This window comes from Castor canadensis, chromosome 11, assembly GCF_047511655.1.
Source record: "Castor canadensis chromosome 11, mCasCan1.hap1v2, whole genome shotgun sequence".
Taxonomy (NCBI): Eukaryota; Metazoa; Chordata; class Mammalia; order Rodentia; family Castoridae; genus Castor; species Castor canadensis.
The window spans coordinates 92,621,808-92,642,703 of record NC_133396.1 but is presented as its reverse complement, the minus strand read 5'-3'; the positions used below and the strand labels follow the sequence as shown (position 1 = coordinate 92,642,703).

The 20,896-nt window shown below is 39.1% G+C and overlaps 1 protein-coding gene across 1 annotated transcript in view; it reads right to left on the bottom strand.

Annotated features, from left to right (window-relative positions):
* The window catches only part of Selp (selectin P), a 39,667-nt gene extending 19,294 nt beyond the window's left edge, over positions 1-20,373 (bottom strand). The window contains exons 1-6 of the mRNA XM_020176912.2: positions 20,158-20,373; positions 9,419-9,509; positions 6,974-7,360; positions 3,397-3,504; positions 2,750-2,935; positions 1,253-1,438 (exon numbers count right to left, since the gene is read on the bottom strand). Of these exons, the coding sequence (XP_020032501.1) occupies positions 1,253-1,438; positions 2,750-2,935; positions 3,397-3,504; positions 6,974-7,360; positions 9,419-9,509; positions 20,158-20,160 (961 nt within the window). The 5' untranslated portion in view covers positions 20,161-20,373. The remainder of the gene's footprint in view (positions 1-1,252; positions 1,439-2,749; positions 2,936-3,396; positions 3,505-6,973; positions 7,361-9,418; positions 9,510-20,157) is intronic.
* Between the last annotated feature and the right edge of the window lie 523 nt (positions 20,374-20,896).

Genomic DNA, 20,896 nt, shown 5'->3' with positions numbered 1-20,896 from the left:
GTCCATAGGAATCCATTTTTGCCCACCCTAACACAGGGGTAGGATTCTTCCAGTGGGCACCCACACTCCCTGTTTTTGTGCTGTTCATACATGATTGCAATTCTTCCCCATTACTCCAGTTTCCTTGAGGCTGGGGTGAGCCTAGGAATTGCATCCTTAGCCTTGAGCAATGTTTAGTGCATCAAAGGTGCTCATTAAATATTTATTAGCATATTTTAGGGGGACTGAAAAGATTAGATACAGAAAAACTCCAGGGTTGTAAGCAAAAAGCTGAAATAGCATAGCATATTATTGACATTACTATCTAGTTCTGCAAAATGAACCCTAATGGGCTTTGTCCTTGGAACACAGGATGTCATCCTAATCAGACTTTGTTGCCAAGTGAGTGCAGCCCAAAGTGAGTTCCTGAGCACAATTACACCCTGGATGACCTCAGTTCTGATAAGGACCATTTTCCTCCTAGGACTTTGCAAAGCATAGTGACTACCCATTCCCTGTTCACCCTGAACTTCACTTCTGTATTATGGGTTTTTTTAAATTAACAGAATCAGGTCATTTAAGGACCAAGGATCTGCTGGTGCTTCTTTCTTACATTACAGATGAGAAAAATGAGATTCAGAAATGTTAAGTGGCCACCCTAAAGATTCATAGCTAATAGTATTTGAGCTGGGCTTTTAATCTAGTTTTGGGAATTCACTAATCACTTCAGTTTTCTTCTCCTTCTGTCCCTCCTTTCTGCTTTATAAACTGAGGGTGTGAGACATTGCACAAAATTCAGTTTCATGCTGTTATGTAATTGCCTAGGATTGCATCACATGCTCTTCTTTAACACAGGGTTCCTTTGCTTCTTTGCCAAAGGCTATGAGGGGGAATCTCTTTATGTATGTCTAATAGCCACTGCTCTAATTCCTTCTCAAGTAGAGGACATTGTCCTGCAGTTTGTATACTCCAGTGAGACAGGGATGGGGAAAAGGAGCCAGAAACTAAAGTTGAGCAATTGCCTAGGTCTATGCCAGGCACTTTATACATGCTATTCCATTGTACACTTTATATGTACTTAATCACCACAAAAGCACCTTGCAATTCCTAACTCCATTTCACCAATAAGAAGTCTGGATCCAGAGGTTAAACAAACTGTTTCTGCATCCAATCCTAGAGGAGGTCATCCTGATATTAAGAGCCCTTTGTTTTTCTACTGTGCCATGAACCCTTCTTGAGTATATTGGAGGCTGCTAAAAAAAAAAAATCCTACCTTCACAGGCTGGCAAGGGTGCAGTCCACTGACCAGAGCCACTGCAGTGGAGCGTGTTCAAACCCCTCACTCGATAGCCAGATTGGCACTCAAATTTACAGCTGGAGCCATAAGCAAAGGCAGCCAGTGGATGCACACAGTCCATGGTTCCTTTGCTAGGGGCTTCCAGGTGCTGACACTGCATAGCTGAAAAGAATAAACAAAGGATAAAGAAAGAGAAAAGCACTGAAGATGGACAGAAAAAACCCCACATTGGTAGGTGGAAGGCAATGGTGGAACTGCCTGGGGAAATAGACATGGAGCCAGGAAGGTGGAAGGACAGGGAGACCCAAATTGTCTCTGGACAATTCTGGGAGTACCAGCCTTCAACACGCTCTGGATCTCTTGAAAACACAGATTCCTCCAGGCTCTATTCTTAACATCCTCTATTCCTTACACCATTATAAACTTCTCCCTGTAGGCCTTCTAGAGTTTACATGTAGAAGTAGGTGTCACCCTTTCCCCCTTGCAGGAAATTTACAAACAAGACAATTCTGAAGCTACTTGCGGTATGTCTTCAACCTCCCCCCCACCCCACTTTTTACATCAGAATTAGGGCTGTCCCCATCTCTGAGGCTCTGCACTGTAGCACTTCTGCCCAACTAATGCAAATCTCTGTTTGCAACTGAAGCTACTGCTAGACTGGTGCTGGAATGTTTTTGCAGTGAAGACAGGTCAGGCTGCCTCATCCAGCAGTCTTCAGGAGTGGGCACGAGGCAGTTAAAAATAACCACAGAGCAATGTGGATGAGACGTTCAGTACCTTGGAAGCCTTGGGATTCTGTAGTAGATACAGAATCCCAAAGTGGCAGGCAAGGTGATGCTCTGGGTTGGTTAAATATTATTTTCAATAGCTGTTTGGGAAGATCCAAACATTTTTCATTTAAAGAAGCAGGGGTGATGTTGTCAAATTAGTAATATTCAATCCCTAAATTCTCATCATTGTCCTCTATTTACTTTGTAAATAACAAAAGGAAAGGGATCTCTTTTATAATGTTCTTGCCTAAGAAGCAAACTGCCTATGATTTTGCTTAAGAATTAACTGACTACCTCTCTCTATAGTACAAAATGCCATGAAAATCAAAATCAGTGTTGCTCTGGTGGACAAGTAACAGCAATAACTAAAATTTTCCATCTAGCATAGATCCTTGTTATTTCTCACATTTTTAATTTTTTTGTTGGTATGGAAGTTTATACTCAAGGCCTTGTACTTTCTAGGCAAACATTCTACTAATTGAGCCATGTCCCCAGTCCTTTTTGCTTTAGTTTATTCTTTAGGTGGGGGTCTCATGCGTTTGCCATAGGCTGGCTTCAGAATTGAAATCTCCACCTCTAGGTTGGATTATAGCCATGTACCACCATACCCAGCCCTATTTCTCACATTTTTAATAGAGAAATCTCACCCTCCCATCACCAATTCTAGTTGTCAGTGAGGATGGAAAGAATAATGTGTACATACCTACACACTGTGGCGGCTTATTTGTCCAGATTCCAGAAGCCAGGCATTCCAGCTTGCTGGGTCCATTCAATTCGTACCCTTCAGCACAGTGGAAGGTGCACTGTGAGTTGAAAGAGAAGTTTGCCAGAGGGTGGCTGCAGTTCATGATCACGTGTTGAGGGAGGTCAAATTCTCCACATTCTCTAACTGCATGGAGCAAAATATTAATTTTTTCATTGGAGACTTTTAAAACACTGTCACATTTGTTAGAAGCTGTAACTATTTTGTGGAACCCTCTTCACTCTATCTTTCTAGGCTTCAAACCTAAGCTGCTTGGCTGGGTTCCTTTGCATTGCCTGCATCTTGAGAAATAAACATCCTTTCATTGATCTTTTATTTCAAACAGTCAAAATTGATTAAAGGGGTTATCTTTATCTTGCTCCCTTTTCATGTCCCTTTTCCTCCATGAAATTGTATGTATGAATGTTCTGTCAAAGAATAAAGTGATTTTACCCAGTGTGTCTGGAGATAATTGAGGAGAGCAGGCAGACAGGTGGTAGAGGGGGCCTGGGACTATACTTACTAGAGTCTCCAACATAATTTATTTCTGGAACCATAATTTGCATAAGAACAATGGCTAAATAATATCAACCAAGGAGCAGGCTCACCATATTCACACTCTGGCCCATAGAAGCCAGGGTAGCAGGAGCAGGTGTAGTTCCCGATGGTCTCGATACATTCCCCTTGTTGATTGCACGACATGTCCTGGCAGGAGGCTGAACAGACACAGAAGGTTCAGAATCACGGGCTTTCACAGGAGACGGGACATAGATTCAGCTCCTCACAGGCAAGCCTGAAATCATCAGTCAGCAGAAAATAACAATGCCATCAGGGGAGCTAAGCTGTTCCCTGCAAAAGGCATTGTAGGAGTCTGCTGGAGAATCATATGGCCACCCTTTCATGCTGTGTTTAGTATCAGCATTGCTGTGTATGGACACAGAGACAATGGAGCCTAGATGTGAGGATAGACGAATTCTCCCATCTGGTACAAAATGTGTTTCAGTTTTCTAACCAATGTCAGGAGTTATGGCATGAACATTAGGAACAACACTGGGTGGGGGGGGTCACACACATGTGATCTGAATCTGGCTCTGCTGCCTGCTCTCTCTGTGACCATAGGCAGGTTACTTTTCTGAGCTCAGCTTTCCCAATGTTAGGGCCAAATATCTTTTACCTTTTGTTTGCTTCAAATCTATACACAATTTCTTATGGTAGAGGAGCAGAGAAGCCAAATGGGATGTTAAAAGAAAATCTTATGAGAATATGTTTCATAGTCTAAATATGTCATGTTTAGATGTCCTGTCAGGTTCTCCTCACTACATGTGTGCCACTGGGTGACAGAGTAGAGAAGGGCCAGCCAGTTTCTTCTTTCATGCCAGAGACTCTTTGGAGGGTCTATACATTTGGTGGAGGGTTAGGCCTGATACAGTGAATGCACTAAGAATGTTTTTATTTCTGAGTTCATAGGTATGGATATGGTCTGTGGCTAGTGATCATTTCTAGAGACCATTTCTCTGCATTAAGCCCTACCTACATATTGTACACTTTGGGGTATTTTTCTAAAGGAAATCCATATGTCACATAAATGATTATGCTAGGTAATCTCTAGATCCCTCTCAACTGTGAGATGCTACAGTTCCAAAATTTTTTTTTTTTGGAAAGGAAGTAAAACTCTGTATTTACAGATTAAATTATTTTATTATGTTTAGAAAATCGTGACAAATCTCCAGGCAGGTAATCTCCAGGCAGGTGTGCTGGTATACAGTTGTAATCCCAGCCCACTAGAGTGTGAGTCAGGAGAATTTTTTTTTTAATTTTTGTAAACATTTTTTTTCCTTTTTCTTTTATTATTCATATGTGCATACAAGGCTTGGTTCATTTCTCCCCCCTGCCCCCACCCCCTCCCTTACCACCCTCTCCGCCCCCTCCCTCTCCCCCCACCAATACCCAGCAGAAACTATTTTGCCCTTATTTCTAATTTTGTTGTAGAGAGAGTATAAGCAATAATAGGAAGGAACAAGGGTTTTTGCTGGTTGAGATAAAAATTAGGCAATATTCTAGAGGAACAAGTTCCCATGGCAGACAGTGAGTTTGGTGAGGCTGTGTGGAGGCATTGGGAAGAAGATGCAGGAGGCAATAGCAGCTAGGAGGTAGAGGTTTGCTCCACATATTTCATCCTGTTTACTTTGTCCCCCGCTTTGACCCCACCAGAACCTTACAGTAACAAAACCTGCTTGCCTTGCTTTCAAAACATACAGATGTTGCTTTGTTTTAGTTTCTTCAGGATCTCAGTATTCAGGAATGAAAAACACAGCCAATTTTAAAATTCTATTCTATTTCAGGGTTTCCAGGCAAGTTAGATCATTGGATCTCCAGTGAGGGGAATAATTTATGATTCTACAAATAAATCTTTTTTGATAGCCTATTCTGAGATCTAAAAATTCTTGACATGTAGAGAATTGTTTCAATAAGCCAATTTAATTTCTTGCTTCAGTATACATATCTATTTGTCATCTATCTCCCAGACTACTGATGGCTCCCTACATTCTTTAAATTTTGGATGGCAAAATGCCAACCAATGGTAGCAGTTGCCTAGAGTTTTGTATTGGCGGAGATGGAACCATCAGTGTTCAGCTGAAATTGTACCAATTAGTGATGTCAGATCATCATTGCTAATTAGAGTAATGGCATCACTTATGTGAATAACTTTCAATCTCTTTTCCATCTTTTAATTTTTCAAGCTTTATTGGAGAAATGTATGTTGAGGGTTGAGTGAGAAGGGAAAATAATGGCATATTGAAACATCGTGTAGCAGCCAAGATAATCTGATTAGGAACAGTTTGAGGCAGACACAGTCCAGAAAATATATCAGCCATCCTGGAGATGAGTTAATACCCTCATAATTTCCATCCTGGTCTGTGAATATATGGTTATGAGCTAACTAATTGATACATAATGATATTATTTACAAAACAAAATCTGACTATCTGGCAATGAATTTGTGGATATGTTTTCCCTCTCCTAGAAGGCTTGGGTGAGGAGAGAATATGTAAAACAACACTCTACACTATGTATTCTGTTCTATGTTGTGTATTTTTCAGGTCCTCTGAGGAGAAGGATAAACATCTAGAGAATTTAGAACATATGGCACCTATAAGATGATTTATCAGAGAAGCTTCAGAGTACCCAGGACTCTTTTTCTCAGGGAAGTCACAGGGTTTATGTGCTATAAGGGTCAGGAGTCCCTTCTCCCACCCTTCTAGGCAGGAAGCAACATCAGAAAGATGAAATCAGCTCTGGCACAAGTCTGCAGGAGGATGATGAGTTCACACATGTCTGCTTACTCGGGAACTGACAGTTGAGAATCAAATATACTCACATGATCCACCTTCAACTACTTCTTTCCTTTCCTGGTCCCTCACCCTCCCACCAAAGTCCTATGGACCTCAAGGTATATTTTTGTTGAAGAGAATCTGTAAAGCATTTATGATCATTGGTCATGTTCTCAAATTGTCTCATGAAAATGTAAAGCAAAGAATGTGGGAAGCATGTAGCTGAAAGTACCAACTTTGAAGTATACGTGACTTTGAAGCTGACTTCACCATCAAGTAGCTTAGAATCTTGTGCAGACTATATGATAGCTCTGATCCCTTCCCAACCCACAAAATAAGAGTAATAATAAAAGAAGAAACTTACTGATGAGGTTGTTATGAGGATTAAATATGATTACTACTAAATGAACAAATGACACATGAACAAAATAATAGAGAATAACTAATAACACTGAAATATATTGGCACTCAACAGGTATTAACTATAGCTGTGCCTCATAGGTATAATGCAAAATTCCCTTTTAATTTATAACCTCTCTTAGATTAACACAATGGTAAAGAAAAGCTCTAGAACTAAAATTTAGGAGACTGGTTTCCAGTCTTAACTTTGTTTTTGCTCTGCTCTATGACCTTAAGAAACTAAAGCTTCTTGAGAGTCCATTTCATCAACTATGAGATGAAAAGGGTGGGTTGAATGGTATTAAAAATTCCCACTAGTTTCAAATAGCTACTTTTCTGTAATTCTTATCTTATGTTCTTCAATGTGCTCCATGTTTCTGACTCTGTGGTGACATTGACCAGAGAAGGAAGGGATATTTTTAGCCGTCAAGTTTCAGGGTAGAGAAGACCCTACCTGTGTAGCACAGTGCCCGCTTTCTCTTCTGACAGGGCTCATCATTCCACTTGCCAGGGGCTGACTCACTCTTGATGTAAATCTCCACACAGTCCTGGTTGTTCCTTTTGTTGTTGGGTTCATTGTCAGCCCAGTTCTCAGCCTCCTCTGTGAGAGTCTTTTTGGTTCCCACCCAGGTCCACTTATTATTGATCTTTCGGATCCCAATCCAGTAGTAAGAGCTGTAATAGGGTATGACGTCATTGAGGTAAGCAATTTCATTCTTATTCTGGATGGCCACTAAATCTGTAAAGTGCTTCTGGCAGAATGCCCGTGAGTAATTCCACGAGTATGCCTTTGTGCTGTAATTATAGGTCCACGCTGCTACTTCTTTCTGATTTGATAACTCTAGAGTAAAGAAGAATGAATATCAAGTTAGCATCCCTAATCAGAAGGAGGCTGTAATCCTAAGTGCACTTCTGTATAGTCAGAAGCATTTCTGACCAGAAGATGAATGCCAAAACATGACTATGTTATGTCTAATGTAGTTATATTGAGGAAAAACAGTGGTTTCCATATTTTGCTTAAAATTGTATCTAAAGTCAGAATAGGGAAATGCCTTCTCTGAGGATTCCTGATGTTAAAGATTTGGAATTGTAAGATACAAGAGTTGGAAGGGAACTTGGAGGTCATTCAATTTACTCTACTCATTTTATAAGTGAAGGAAACAATATTGAGTAATTTTTCCAAATTAAATTACACATAAAATGTTTGGTGGAAGACCTACTGACTGCTCTAGAGGATGTTTTACCATCCACCATGTTTACTTTCTTGACCTTACAAAATACCCATTTCCCCACCTTTTTGTAATCTGTTTTGTTCGAGACAGGGTCTTCCTATGTAGCTCAGTTGGCTGGAAACTGGCAATCCCACAGCCTTAGCCTCTGGAGTGCTGGAGTCAAAGGTGTGTACCACCATGTCCAGCATGTGTACATGTTCTTCCTGCTATTTTGGCTGCCCTCCTCTCTTGTGCCTGTTAAACTTTACTTCCCCTTCTTTCTTTGACTTCCCCAGGTAGGCTCAAGTGTTTGTTCCTCCTGGCTCCCACTGCACCTCATCCCTGACCCCACCACCCTTATTGCTCACTATTGTAATGTTTGTGGTTCATGTCTGCTAGATTGTGAGTCCCTCATGGTGGTCTCTCTTTAGCTCTGGGTCCTTAGCACCAAGGGTAGTGCTGGGCATCCATCATCCTGTTGGATGAGTGAAACAAAGATTTTTAGCAAAGCCAAGGTTAGAAAGGTCTCCTGATTTACAATCTGACACTCTTTTCACTTCTCTTGGCTGTTTCTTTTTTTCTTTTTTATACATTTTTAAAATTATCACATTATTGTTGTACTGGGGGTACATTGTGACATTTACAAAAGTTCTTATAACATATCAGAGTTGAATTCACCCCCTCCATCATTCTCCTTTACCTCCCCACCCCCACTCCTGGAATAGTTTCAACTGGTCTCATTTTTCCATTTTCATACATGAGTACATAATTTGTGATAAATTACTCTACTTCCCCTACGTCTGCTTACTCACTTATTAAAATAGACCCTTCTTCTCAAGTGTTTGTGATATCAAATGAAATAAAGAATGTGCCATAAAGGCACTATGATGCAGTGTATTGTTATTGTAGCCTGTGGGAGCTCACCCGGGCTGAAGAGGCCAGTTCCCATGTGAAGAGGTATACAATACAAGCAATTAGGCCTGGAAATGGCTCCTCTTCCTGTTTATAAAACTTTGTTTCTATTCAGCCCTTTCCCCCACTGCTTGAATGAGGGTCAGCTGTATTTCTACTGTCCTCACTAACACCTCTATGGCATTGTTTTGCCTTAAGACTTTATTCCATAGGTGGGCTTGCTGGCATATGCCTGTAATCCCAGCAGCTCAGGCAGGAAGGTCACAAGTTCAAGCCTAGCCTGGGCTACATAGTGAGTTTAAGGACAGCCTGGGCTATATAGTGAGACCCTGTCTCAAAAAAATAAAAACCAAAAATGAACAAGCAATGAAAAAAAGACCATTATTAGTCAGGACTGCATTATGACTTTCATGGACTCTAAGCAATATAAAGATGAATATATTAATACTATATCTCAAAAAATTTTCTTCAAAGGACATTTGACTTCAAAGAAGAATATTTTAAAAGAAATTCCAACATTTTTGTGGATCCCTGAAAGCACTGTGGGTCTGTGGCTGTCTTGCCTAATGGATAAATTTGTCCTGGATAGGGCAGTTTGTTGTTTCTGACAGCTTTTCTACCAGTGTGATGGCATTGGGTGCATTTTTTCAACCGGGAATCTGGACTTGGACAGTTTTCCCCTGCCTCATACTGTCTACAATCCTTCATGTCTCCCATTTGGCCCTGGGCTCTGCCTTAACTACTGAGGCTGAGGTGAAGAGTTAACTAAAATTTACCAGAGATCAGTGCACTGAACCAGAGGAGCTGAGCAGCTCCGAAGACTACGCTCCAGAATCTCGGCTTCCAGATGGCTTTTAGGCAGCTGGCCTGAAACAAGAAAGACATTAGCACCTGAATTCAACCACCATGGCCACAAACATGCAGTTAATAATCATGTTGAGATAACTCTTCCTATTTCTATTAGGAAGGTTATGCAAGCCCTCTGCTTCCTCCTTTTTCCTCACTTCTCTGTTTCTAAGTCCTGCCCAAGATTGATATTACCACCAGGCTAAGGACAGTGTTCGTTTCTTCGTTCAATAAATGTTTGTTGTGTAACTATTTCAGACCACCAATATTTTTCTTCTAAAATACAATTTTTAATATACATGAAAGAAAATATATTGAATACTTGAATATAACTGTCATTGTTATCTTGCAATAATTTCCCTTTTTGGAACTGGTATTTCATACCCAACAATAATAGGAAATCACATAAGAACTTCCTGATCCACACAAAACAATGTGTGACCTGTACTTTTCATAGAGCATCAACCAGTGATGCTGTGATAGGCCATCTATTTTCTATTATTGATCTATGGTTGACCTTCTGGCTTTACTATTTCAGCATAAATCCATGATACTATTCCATGTTCAATATATATATATATATGTGTGTATTTTTCATATTCATTTATATATACATAATAAATCTATTCCCCTTAGATCTATAACAGCTATTATTTTTCATAATCTTCCTTCTCTTAAGATTTTAGCAAATCTATTAACAGTTTTAAATGCTTTTATATAAATAAATTGTGGAAATACTCATCTTGTCCAACTTCCTCATATTGCACATGAAAATACTGAAGCTTGGAGCATCTAAATAACTTTTTCAAAATGACAGCAGCAGAGTCTGGCTTTGAAACAAGAAGTCTGTCCACTCTACTTTTTCACCAGGCTTCTAAATTCATACTGTATTGCTGTTGTGGATAATGGAGTAGGTGACATGACCAAGCTGAATCGGGTACCATTATCTACCCCTCCAAACCACCCTAACATAAAACCAACATAGAAACAATGCATTTGCTGGATAATTGCAGCCTTACTACTCTTCTAGCCAAATTGCTACTAAAACCCCTCCCATATAGAATTTCCAAATTGCTACAGACCAGGTTGCAGTGACAGACTATGTAGGGTAAATGAAATGATGTGGATGATGTGTGTGTTTGTGTATGTGTGTACTAGTAAGTACAACCTGATCACATACTGAGAAAGAGTACAGCTTGAGCCAGTGCAAATCTGCCAGGTAATGGGGTCATCATTGTATAAAAAGCCTTCACTTTCCTTCAAGGAGTTTCTGAATATTAGCTTTGATAAGTAACATCAAGGCATATTTTGTGTTCTTATGAGCTAGAACAGTAACCAGTCTACCTCTGTAGAACCCATGATCAAAACCAGAATATGATATTATTTATGGTGCTGTTATGTATGCAGCAAGGGTGGTGGTATTCCCTTAGTGGGGACCTAAACCCACTGAATTTTCTCTGGATTGTGTTGTGTCCTCAGGTATTATTACTGCCATATTTCTGTTCAATACCATTCTAAGTGCTATATCAGAAATCTTGAAATGAAGATGAGCCCGACTCCCTCAAAGGTGCACAACAAAAGGAATGCTTATTAAATCTATATTCGAATTCTTGTGTACTTGATGTATTATTTCTGGAAACCAATCTGCTTAAAAACACACCCTTCTTTTACTTTATATATAGGCCTTGCCCCTACATATAAAAAACAGTGGTATGCCATTGACATGTAATGCATTGGCATAGATAATAAGAACTGAATGCTTCATATGATTGTATAGTAAATCATTTTTCAAGTCTAGCAGTTCCATTTTTCTGTTCATCAACTTTGAGGGAGGACCAAATTGTCAGTTTTGACTGAGTTTTGATGATATATCACTATATATCTTGGGGCATGTGACTTAGAAGGAGTGCAAAGAATTGAAAGGCATTCCTATAATGAAGACTTCCGTTTACTTATTCAAGTGAATGAAATTTCTCAATGTTGAAATTCTTAAAAGTGAAATAGAGGAAGAGGACTGATGCCGAACTCCTCCCTGGAGATATGCACAAATGGGAAAAAACTCCTCTCTTGTTTAGAAATCCATCTTTATTACCTGTTAAATAGGAATGTTTAAGTTACTAATTAAAATTTATAGTATATTTATGCTAGCTTATTCCATTGTTCACTAAAATAATTGCATGCTGGCTTGTGGGTGTAGCTCAAGTAGTAGAGTGCCTGCTTTGCAAATGTGAAATTCTGAGTTCAAACCCCAATCTTGCAAAAAAAAAAAGACAAAATAATTGCATGCTAATGAAAAATTTTAAATGAACCTATAGAGAATGGTTTCAGATGATACTTCTTTTAAATTTTGATTTATTATATTTTAATTTTTGCAAATAAGTATAGTAGGGTAATCAAAAATAAATATATTATTTGCTCCAATCTGTTAAAGAAGAAAAATATTTGAGGTTAAAATTCTATAGAGGAAGCACAATAGAAACAAGTATTAAAGGAGAAAATAAATAATATAAAATTTGTTTTCTTCTTTTTTTTTTTGGTGGTGCTAAGGTTTGAACTCAGTGCCTCACACTTATAGGTAGGCACTTTACCACTTGAGTTGCTCCACCAGCAAAAATTTCTTGTTCTTAAGAGTTTATTTATAGTTTCAGTGATAAGGGTTACCAGTATTTAATCACTGGTAAATAAAAATAAAAATAAATTTTAAGAATGTCATAATAGCTTTTATAATATTCTGGAAATCCAACTTTTCTCTTACAAAATTTATGAAGAAAAATTTTATCTCTCCATTTAGAAAGGAAGGAGAAGTTACATAGATTTCCAGAATACTTTTGGAGGTGAAGAAGCAAAAATCTTGTTGCTGAAGAGCACATTGACATGGCATGATGTTTGCTTTGGACCTGGGCTGAGTTTCTACTTTGGAGGAAGGCAGCAGTTTTAACTCTAATTGCACTTCCTGTTCCCTTCAGAAATGTTTTTTCTCCATAACTTTATTTGTAGAGGCTTCCGTGGCTCTGGAGCCCAGGGGTGTGTGTGAGGACAGCAAGTGAGGCTCCTGATTTCCTATCATCAATGTCCAAATCTATTCACCATCTCCCATTATAAGTTCTTTCTTTGTTTAAACTTTTGAAGATTTTATTTAAGCAAAATTTCCAAACAGAGCTGCTTATTTGTATATACTTTTAAACAAGATCTGGCTTCAAAAAACTGCCTTAGCAAATTCTCTAATGGACAGAGAGAGAGAGAGAGAGAGAGAGAGAGAGACCAAGACAGAAACCGAGACAAAAAAATACTGATTTTAAACATTTCAAGGTTTTAAGACGACCAGTAGGTAGTTCTGGTCAAGGTACAACAACTACAAAAGAAAATGCAAGTCAATGTATGAATCATACTTGTCTATTTCTTTTAACCACCAAATACCAAGATTCACCTGTCATGGATCACTTGAGAGATGTAGGACACTGTAAAAATCATTGCCAAATTGATTTAACATTTCTCTGGTGTTCTGCGGCAGCTCTGCTGGACTATGAATGTTCAAGATGGAATGGTCACCAGTCCCATACTCAGTGTAAATGATTAGCCAAGCTGGCTTGCCTGAATGTACATTAATTTAACATAGCGATTCTTACTTACTTGGGTCTTAAGCACTTTGAAAAAAAAAGTTAGAATTCTTTCTTAGAAATGTGTACTTGCAATGTCTCAGACAATTTCAGAAGGTGCATGGATCCGCTATTTCTGGCTATTAATGGACCTGAACTTCAAATCTCTGTGTTAACAGTAAGGCAGATCCTTGACTCAATGGCAGTTGCCAGGACTTTTCTGTGTGGATGTGGAGGATGATGATGCTTGAAGATTTTCCTTGAGTAATAATTTCTCTCAGAAACTGCCTTAGGGTAATAGGCCTTCTCCCATCTGCTCCCACTCTATAGTACAGTTTTCGGGATGGTGCTGGGTCTAGGGTGCTGAAGAGTTAAGGACTCTGTACTGTGTCACTGAGCATGTTAAGCACTGAAACTAGAGAAAATGCCTCTTCAGAAGCAGCTACATACTCTGCTAATCTTTATTGCTCTTTGGCACCCTGGTTCAAACTGGAAGTTTCTGGAAAGGAGTCTGAGACTGGGTCATTTGAATAACATCCTGTGTCTATGTAAACCTCCTCTAAGCACCATGGTTGTCTTTAATGTTAACATTTGAAAGAACTGAATGTCACTGTTGGGCAAAGACAGGGACAAAGAAGTGGAAAGAGCAAGTGTTTTCTCGTCAACATCAACCTTCCTTTTCATAGAAGAGGGACCAGAGGCCAGGCTTGTAGGGGGCCTGCAAAACTGGCAAGAATTACACCACAGAAAATGATCCTGTTCTCCACAGCTTTGCACTTTAGAGGCAGAATTTATCTCCTTTGCTAGACTTTTGTCTGTCTTCCCAAATTCTGCCCGATTTCTGTCTTTTCTCTACCACTAAGCCTTCTTAACTTCCTTTCCTCCCCATTTTCCCTCCAGCCTATGACCCCAGCATCCTACCAAGCTGCTTTGAAGACTTCCACCCTTATGTTCCTTGACCTTTGTGTAGCAATATATGCTATTGACTACTTCCTTTTGCTTAAAATGCTGCCCTTGGCTCTTCTCTAATGTCTTGAGGATTTATTTTTTCTGAGTGCTTCTTTGAATCTACCTCAACTCTCTGCCTTCATTTGCAATGGTAAAGGTTTTCCTGAGTTCTTGCCTTCATGGCCCTGTTCTCTTCTCATTCTTTTCTTTTTCTAGACCTACTTATGGTCTTCTGTTTGCATCTCCATTTCAGACCTTTCTCCTGAGCAGGAGGTCCACAACCCAAATGCAGAGCAAACAAGTGGATAAATAAGTGGAGGGAGCACTGGCAGAAGCTTGCCAAAGGTAAAAACTGTGCCCTACTCAGTTCTGATTCCCTATCATTATAGAAAAGATGCTTAAGTATTTTGTGGATAAGTAGGTGAAAGAATAATGACAAGGGAGTGACTGAAAATAAGATAGAAATGTGCTAACTAGGAAAACATTGAAGAAATACATGATAATTATAACTAAGTATTGCATGGTTACAATAATGGTTGGGTCTGTTAAAACTGAATTTTGATTAGAAGACCATAAGAAAGCTCTGAAGAATATATTTTTACTATTTCCTCTCCCCTCTCATACAGTAGCAGATACATAGGCTAAAGAAGTCTGGAGATCTAATAAATAACATGAAGAACATACAGGCAATAAAATTGTACTGTATATGGAATTCATGCCAAATGAGGAAACTTTAGCTATTCTTGACACAAAAACAAAACAAAAATGATTGACTGTGAAATGATTGATGTTAATTTGCCTCAAATAGCATCCATTTTATGAATCCCACTACATAATATCATATACCTGAAATATAGGCAATCATTTATTTTTAAAAAACGAGTTCTGGGTTTGTACATATATACATATATAAATGAATGAATGAATGAATAATGAATTTTGAAGTGAATGTATAAATGAATTTATATAAATGAATGAAAAAATAATGGTAAAGGAATGACTAAAAATAAGTGCTAAGTTGGAAAATATTGTCAAAAATAAGTGATAATGTGTATATATATATATATATATATATATATATATATATATATATTCCTGTCACTTTGTTTCATTCTATTTGCATGTGAGAGAAACAAGAGCATGATGGCTCTCTCTTTCCTATGTCCCACGTAAGAGACTGAACGAGCAGGATGTATTCTCTTAATTCTGTGCAGGTGGGATGTAGAGATAGTGGAGAAGTAGGGGAATGGAGGACTGTTCTGTAGGTGGTATGCCTCAGGAAGGAGAAAGTAAATTTCAATCTAAGCCTCTGCACTGGTATGACTCTAAAAGGCTCTTTCACCAAAAGGGGAACATAAAAGGAATGTATGTTCTTACTATCAGACAGTATCATTGACCCAAGCCCCCTCACATACCTGCCCACAGAGACCCTGAAGTGCTCCATCAGGTGGAAGCAGAGAGGGAAAGCTTAGAATCTTTCCCTGTCTGAACATTTCATGCCAATCTGTCACAAATCTGTCACAAATCCTGATGACTTCACCTGCTGATGAGATATAGTCATTCTCTAAATTTCTCTTGACTGCTACAGCACTATTTTAGATGTCATGTTTTTTTTTCCTAGACCAGGGCAATCATCTAATTGGTATCTTTTCCTCAAGATAATCTATTTTCATTTCTCTAAAATGCAGTCAGAATGCTTTTTTTCTTGTCATTTTTTTTCTTTTTATACAGTGCTGGGGATCAAACTCAAGGCCTTGTGCAAGCTAGGCAGTTGCTGTACCACTGAGCTACATCCCTAGCCTGGACTGATATTTCTAACACAAAAATATGATCATATTGCTTCAATACTTGAAAGTACTTCCATTGTTCCTAGTCCCTAAGCAATACATCCAAATACTTTAAGATACACACGGAAAACACTTCCAAAACCTGCATCAAATTGTCCTGCATTGCTGGAGATGTACAGCCCATTCCTTATGCCTAGGCTGCTGAACATGGTCTCCTTGGATGAGTCTCACCTAACTGTGGAGAACTTTTGCATGCCTATGTGACTAGCTTATTTGAAGTTCATGGCTTTCTGGCTTTTTGGATGATTTTTAGCTCTTGACTATGTGGTCCTCTCCCCTAGAGGCAAGTATTGACAGGAGGTACCTGTCTTTGTTCTGGTTATGTGCCTATCAGGAATCCAGGAAACCTTCAGTGACTGAGGTTTCTTAACACCCAGGATATGAGTACTAACATTTTACAGAGAGGGTGGGCCAATCTCCACTATGTAGTTGAAAATTTTTCCTATGTCCTATGCTGTACCACTGATATATTTTGCTGTGACTCATGAAGAAATCATTATCTCAACAAAAGGACTCTTATCTTCCCATTTGTCTATTCTTTTCTCCTGCTATTACACCTCAATTACCCTCCACTTACCCCTTTCTCCTAACAATTCTACAATGTATTTATAACAAAGCATTCCAGAATGCACTATATGTTCCCTGTGTTCTTATACCCAGGGTATCCTCTTCATGTGTCTTCTCAGTTCCATAAATCCATAATCTTCTCAAAGGATTTTTGCTATCACAACTACTTCCTCCTCCATAACCCTTGCAATTACTATGGTTTTTCCATTATTTATTTCAACAACTCTTGGTGAAGTGCCCAAAATGCATCAGGTACTTTTCTAGGGACCAGAGTTAAGATGATGAAAACAGACACAATTCCTGTCTTCATAGACAGCATATGAATGAATCAAACACTAGTAAATACACAATAGTACTAAAGAAGTGAACATGAAAACACAAGATAGCAATAAGTAGGTGCTAAAGTTGAGAATTTTATAGAGTGACTGGGGGGTAATGACACTCAGGGAGATCAAGGAAGATACCTCTAAGGAGGTGATTTTTATACTGACAGTAGAGTGACCAGGAAAAAACCACCAAATGATAAGCAAGAAGAAGGGAGTTAGGGGCAACTGAAAAAGCTATGTCAAAGACCTTAATGTGAGGGCAAAGTGTGTTCAAAGAATTTGACAGCATTAGTGCTGCTGGAGTAGAATGAACAACTGGGAGAAAGTAAGTATATGAGAGGAAGCTAGATAACAGGTCACCCAGGCTTTGAAAGACAAAACAAGAGGATGAGATTTTATTCTAAGTGCAGTAAAAAGCCAGATGAGAATTTTAAAACAGGTAGTAATATTGTCTGATTGATGTTAAAAATTGGGGCACTCTGGGGTTAACTGAAAAAGTAGTTTGGGTCCAGATCTTGTGGGTCTCAAATACCAGTGATTGAAAGGACCCAAATTCAGGGTTCTGAATAGAGAAATGTCACAAACAGATGCATCTAACACAGGTGTTCTTTGATGAATTAGAAGCAGGAAGGCTGAGCCACAAAAAGAGGAGGCTATTGCAATGATCCAAGTGAAAGTGAAAGAGGGCCTGGTGTGAGCTTGGACTGGAGTCAAAGGGAATGCAGAGAGAGAGGAGGATATGCGTCAATGAGAATATAGAGCTATGTAACCTGCTGGTAGTAAAGCCCATGCGTTCCAAGGCATTACGACTGTTACAATATTAGTTCCCTTAAAGTTCTGGTGGTTGTAGTTGTAGTGATGGTGTGGCACAGATATTAGCAGCCCCAGCTTAAAGATATATAGTAAAACACAAGGAGAAAACAAAGTTGTCTCTAAACCTAACAGAAGATTGAAAATAAAGATAGAAAGGGGCCCAGAGCATCAGCACTTAGAATCAAAGCATGTATTTAAATTAGACCACTGGTAGCCATTATTTAAGGAAATATACTAGCATTAAAAATAACCTAACATACTTAAATTTTTTAAAAAAGTCTGTTGGACCATAACTAAGTTATATCCCTAAAAATATGAAGAATTTGCTCTGTATTTGACTTTGTAAATTTTCTGCTTTTCGTTTCCATCAGAGGGATTAGACAATGTTATGAAAATCACTTATTAAACTTATATGTACCTACTCTCCAGGGTTAAATGTAGGGCCTTTTCTTAGTTTTGCCTATTTTGTAGCAAATCATTTTGAAGTTTTAGGATTTGACTAATACCTACTGTATTATCCTGTACATAACTCTAGAGATGCACATTCTAAGAATTTGTGGGCAACCCAAGAGAGAATGACCAATTAGTTATATTTTGAAGAAAAAATATTATGGAAGGAAAACTAAGGACTGGAAGCCAAGGACCTAAGATGGTTAAAAGGTACAAATGAAAGGGAATCCAGACCTGCTCCTCAGCCCAGCTTAGCCTTGACTGATAGATACCAGCATAATTTAGCTGTAAATTCCCAGTCAGGAGCTCCTTCTCTAAGATCTGATTGGAAACACCCCACCAGGTAAATCTTAACGTTATTTTCTCAGGTCCTAGAAGTTAGTAAAAGCCACTTTCTAAACGTGAAACAGAATTTACACAAGTAGACTGACGTTCCTAAATCCTAATAGCCAAATGTGGTTGGTGTGGAGCAGGGGTGGTGGTAGGAGATGAAGTCTTTGTGAAATATTAAGAACAATCCCAGGGCCTGAGTCCTTAGTACTTCACTTAGAGTTCAGCACAGGTACAGGACAACAGTTGAGAAGCTTCAGAGCATAGGGCATAGGAGGTAATCTAGTAGGGCTCTTCTGGGATCCACACAGGGGTCTGGGAACCTCCCATGGTTGTCTAAAAAGGTCAGTGTTTATGTGGATCTTTGTACTTTCATCTGGGAAGAGAAATTGTAGCTTTCATCAGAATCCTAAAGAACTCCATATCCAATATGTTTATATCTTTGAAATAGAGGAGGGCACCAAAGAGAATAGAAGAGAGGAATTAACTGCTCTTTCATTTAAGTTGACCATTTCAGAAGTATGACATGCAAAAAGATAAGACAAAATTAACCCACACTCTTACATCACTACAGTTTAAACTTAGGGCAGGCTCACCTCCTTCCTCTTCATCCTCCTCCTATCCCTCTTTTCCCTAGCACAGAAAACTCTCACTCTAAGTACTTGAAAAGTGTGTTTTATAAAGGGGAAAGAGGGATAAGTCAGGTACAAGCACAACTTTCTTTTGGAATTTCACAGAAAGTTTCTTCAATGCACAGAACTTTCTGGTACATCTGTAGGTATAGACTCTGGGACTATTGTGGGATACTCCTGGTAAATTGGAGGTAGTATAACCATGTGTGCTTCATCTAGAATAACTTTACTGACTTCAAATTGTCTGGTTATCTTTGAACCTTTTCCTGGAACTCCAACTCTAAGAATTTCCTCTGTCACTTAACAATAATATCTAACATTTATTAAACAAATTATGTGTCTGACTCAGATCTGGCACTTTCACTGCAATTTGACTTAATCATCACAATGTTATCATATACCTTTATTATATCCAAATTACAGATAAGGAAACTGAATCATTTACACTAAGGACACACCCTTAGGGCAAAAATTGAAGCCATGTGGATATTCCAGGTGAGTCCCTGGGGACTAGGGTTAGGGACTAGGGGACTAGACTTCTAGGTCTCACAAATAGAAATAGGAGGACTGGGGATTAGAAACCATTCAATTGTTGGCTTGTCTAGGACACTTGTTCAACCTTTCATTTATCCCAGAGAGAAGAGCAGGCCTGGGAAAAAGGATGACAGGTTTACCAAAACCTTCTCCAAGAGGGTCCTCATAAATTCTATTAGAAAGAATAGTGGCTTGTGAAGCCAGAGTATAGAATTCAGATCCCAACCTCATCAAGTATTAACAGTACAGCCTTGGATAAAACATCTAGACTCCGTTAGCCACAATGACTTCATCTATAAAATGAAAATAACGTCAATTCATAAGAATGTTGGGAGGGTCAAAGTGGATAAAAAGTTTAGAAATGCTTGCAAACTCGAGCTGGGCACAGTAGTGTGCACCTGTAATCCCAGCTACCTGGGAGGATCCAAGTTTGAGGTTAGCCTGGGCACACCATACCAATACTCCATCTCAAAAAACATACTAAGTATGCATGTAAAATCTAACAAAGTATTCAACATAAAGCCTGTGGCTATTGCAGTTTCTCACTTTCTGAACCTGTTCTGCCCTATTCAGCCCCAAACCACTTCAACTCATCCACTTCCCATAGAAAAGCAAAATGAACTTACCATCTCCTCTGCGACTCTGCTGGCTTTCTGACTTCTGCCCAATCCAGACTTCTTATAGTCTTGCTGCTTCCCCTCGGTGTCAGGCTGCTTACAAAAACAACTTCCTTCTTGCTTTCCAGAAATTCACCACAGCCTTTTCCCCTGAAGCTAGAATGTTGATATGGCAGGAGCAATGCTGGCAGCTTTGAAATAGCAGATGCCAAGGGGGCAGCAGGTCACCCCTAAGAAGGGAGACAGTCTGGAGACAGGGGCAAGTGTGAGTCACTCCTGGACATCCCAAGCTGAGCAATGCAGGAACACGACCCACACCCCCCAGTGATCAGGTTTCCTTTGATTATGAGCCCCCAGATTAAGGTTGTACATTTGGGAGACTTGCTTTGTATTAATCATAAGGTCTTGTGTAAATTCCAGTTATTGTGAAATGCCTATGAGTGTTTATGATTCTAAAGACTTATGAGGGAATAGAACAAAAATAGAAGCAAATATTAAAAAGGTAGGAAAGGGAAAATCCAGTGAGGGTTTTCTGGCACTTGGGGAAGATAGTTGGAAAGAGTTTTGAAATGACATATAAAAGAGACCTGTACTATTTGAATGGAGCTCTGATTCTTATCTCAGAAAAAAAGATATAAAAATGGAAGAATTCATGCTAGGCATGGTGGTATATCCCTACGATCCCAGCACTTAGAGAACTGAGCACTCAGGAGAATCACAAGTTTGTCACCATTCTGTGCTACATAGC